Source organism: Apaloderma vittatum, unplaced genomic scaffold (assembly GCF_000703405.1).
Source record: "Apaloderma vittatum isolate BGI_N311 unplaced genomic scaffold, ASM70340v1 scaffold22792, whole genome shotgun sequence".
Classification (NCBI taxonomy): Eukaryota; Metazoa; Chordata; class Aves; order Trogoniformes; family Trogonidae; genus Apaloderma; species Apaloderma vittatum.
In genome coordinates this window covers 342-2,896 of record NW_009703394.1, presented here as the reverse complement: position 1 = coordinate 2,896, position 2,555 = coordinate 342, and the positions used below count along the sequence as shown (strand labels likewise).

The 2,555-nt window shown below is 57.7% G+C and overlaps 1 protein-coding gene across 1 annotated transcript; it reads right to left on the bottom strand.

Moving 5' to 3' along the window:
* Window positions 1–601: 601 nt before the first annotated feature.
* LOC104270302 (cyclin-dependent kinase inhibitor 1-like) lies at window positions 602–1,585 on the bottom strand. The gene is made up of 2 exons (XM_009864620.1): window positions 1,183–1,585; window positions 602–666 (listed from the first exon to the last, which is right to left on the bottom strand). The coding sequence occupies exons 1-2, from the start codon at window positions 1,583–1,585 to the stop codon at window positions 602–604; spliced, it is 468 nt and encodes a 155-aa protein (XP_009862922.1).
* Window positions 1,586–2,555: the final 970 nt, after the last annotated feature.

Below are 2,555 nucleotides of genomic sequence, written 5' to 3'. Positions count from 1 at the left end.
CTGGGGACCTCCCGTGGGTTGGTCACCGCCTGCAGCCCGTCTCCGAAGGGTGATGGCATCAGTGGGTCACCCCAAGCAACAGCATCTCCTCCCCCAAGCAGCCGTGGGAAGAAGCAGCCCCAAAAGGTGGCTCTGCTGGGACAAGGACTTGCCACCGCTGGGTCCATCCTGCTGGGGAGAGGGCCACCACCATGTGCCAGCAACTGGGGTGTCCTCAGGGCCAGGCTGTCCCAGGGCTCTACAATCCAGCCAGGTGACCCTTTCTTAAGGATATCTGGTGCCACCAGGTGGCTGGGACACAAGTGTCCCGCGTGGCCAGCCCTCAGGCAGCGGAAGGACCACGGCTGGACGGCACAGGATGGCCCGCCGGGCACATTTCAGTCGTCCTCCATCCCCTCCGTGGGGCTGCAAGCCTCAACATGGGCTACTCCTACACATTGCACACAGTGAAGGTCCCTCAGGACCCCAGAGCTACTCATAAATAGGTAACTACAGACTCTACATCACTTCATACAGACAGCTCACAAAGTAACGGGCGGAGGGGGACACCCCCAGGGCACAGCAGCTGTCCCCCATGGCAGAGGAACTCAGCACGGCCAGGTCATGGCTTGGGCTTGTCAGGCTTGGGCTTGTCAGGGACGATCCTCCGCTTGGAGGTGTAGAAATCTGCAAGGTAGAAAGAGAGAGTTGGGAAGTGCCTCCAGCCCATCAGGAGCAGGAAGAGAGAGGTGTCCCAAGGAAGCACCCCAAAACCAGCCTACGTGTGCTCTATCTCAGAGCCACCCACCCAAAGCTACTGCAGAGAAGAGCCCGTAGGTCTCCACTAGCTCTTCTGTTTGGTCTCACCTACGTTTCCACCCCATCCCTTGGTCTTAGAGGACAGGCTCAGGCCACGGGAACTGAGGGTGATGAACTATTTTGGGGCATCTCCCCACAAGCCCGATGTAATCCTCCTGTCCAACCCCAGCAACCAAAAGGTTCCCAGTTTGCAGCCTCTTCCCTTTGGCAGATGAACTCCACCCCCCAGGAGAGAGATGCATGGAGGGTCGTGCCCTCCCCACGGCCAGGAACTGGCCAGGGATTTTGCACCCAAATCCCCTCCATCTGTCCCCACCAGCAGAGTCACACCACCAGCAATGCTACCAAGCACACCTGGAGGGACACCAAGCCTCCAGCACTCACCTTTGACGCTTGTCTGCCCACGTTTCAAGCTCTGCGGGGAACCAGCCCTGTAAACCTCCGAGCTCTGCTGAGACTCCTCAGGGCAAATCCTGCCAAGACGATCCCCGGAGGGAACCTTGTGGACCACGGAGCTCCTGCTCTCACTGCTGGTGGCCCTGACCAGGCTGTGGACCTCCTGGGGCAGCTGCTCATCCAGGAAGACTCTCTCCCACTTGAAGTGTCCTTCCAAGGGAGTCTCCGTCTCAAAGTTGAAGTTCCAGCGCTGCTGAGCTTCTTCCAGTTGTTGCCTCAACAGGTCCTCAAAGTCATTCTGGAGCTGGTGGTGGTCCACAGGGCCAAAGAGGTTCCTGCACACCTTGCTGCTGCATGGCACCTGCCCAGCCCTGCTCTGAGACAGGGGCATCGTGCAGCTGGAAGGGAAGCAAAGCAAGTTACTGGGGTGTCAGGGAAGCCACAAGCAAGCCCAAGGGCCAGCAGAGCAAGGCACACGGTAGCCAAGCTGGGAACAGCTGGGTTGGACTCTGCAAAGAGGCAGCTCAGAGGGGATCTCTGTCTGCTGGTGCTCATCTTGGACTCAGACCTTCAGGATTTCAGTGTGTCTTGGGCAGAGGCTTGAGCGTGACCCAGGTCAGAGAGAGCCTGGTGGGATGCAGGAGGATGGGGAAGGTGTAAATGTCAATGTTCTCCATCCCTCCTCCAGCAGACAAAGCCCAGTCAAGGCAGAGCACCCGGCACCGTGATGCTGCCACCAGCTCCATCCACAGCTTCACTGCCTTCCCACCTCTGAGCAGGCACGAGGCAGGTTGGCACACGGGCAAGTGAAGCAACAGGATGTTTTTTTCTGGCCAGTTTCTTCATCTCAAGAAGCCAGGCCCAGTGGCCAGGAAGCCTTTTAAGCAACTGCAAGAACACGCCTCAAGCTTGACCACTTAACCACCCCCATTATCTGCAAGAAGCTGTTGGGCAACCAGAGACAAGACCCTGTTTGTTGTTTTTCAAATCGGTGCCAAGAGCCTTCACAGTGAGTGGTGAAGCCTTTCCTTCCACACAGTCTTTCCCTCCTGCCACGCGTGGGGCTAATGGATCTCCCCGCAGTGATGAGGAACCTCGTTATCAGAGCAAAGAAAACGACACTCGGGGATTTGATGGCTTTTGGAGCTCAGGCTTGATCCCGCCTGGAGAACCACACTCATTAAATCTGCTTTTAAACAAAAAAAGCTGATTCACAGACTGAAATCCCTGCGTGCAAGACGGCTTTCCCGCTGCCCATCCAGTCTGCGACCCCCAAAGCCAGGACCACAACACCCTCCTCCACAGGCTTGCACCCCCAAAACAGCCCCAGGGATGGGGCGTTCAGCCTCTCGGAGGTGAAG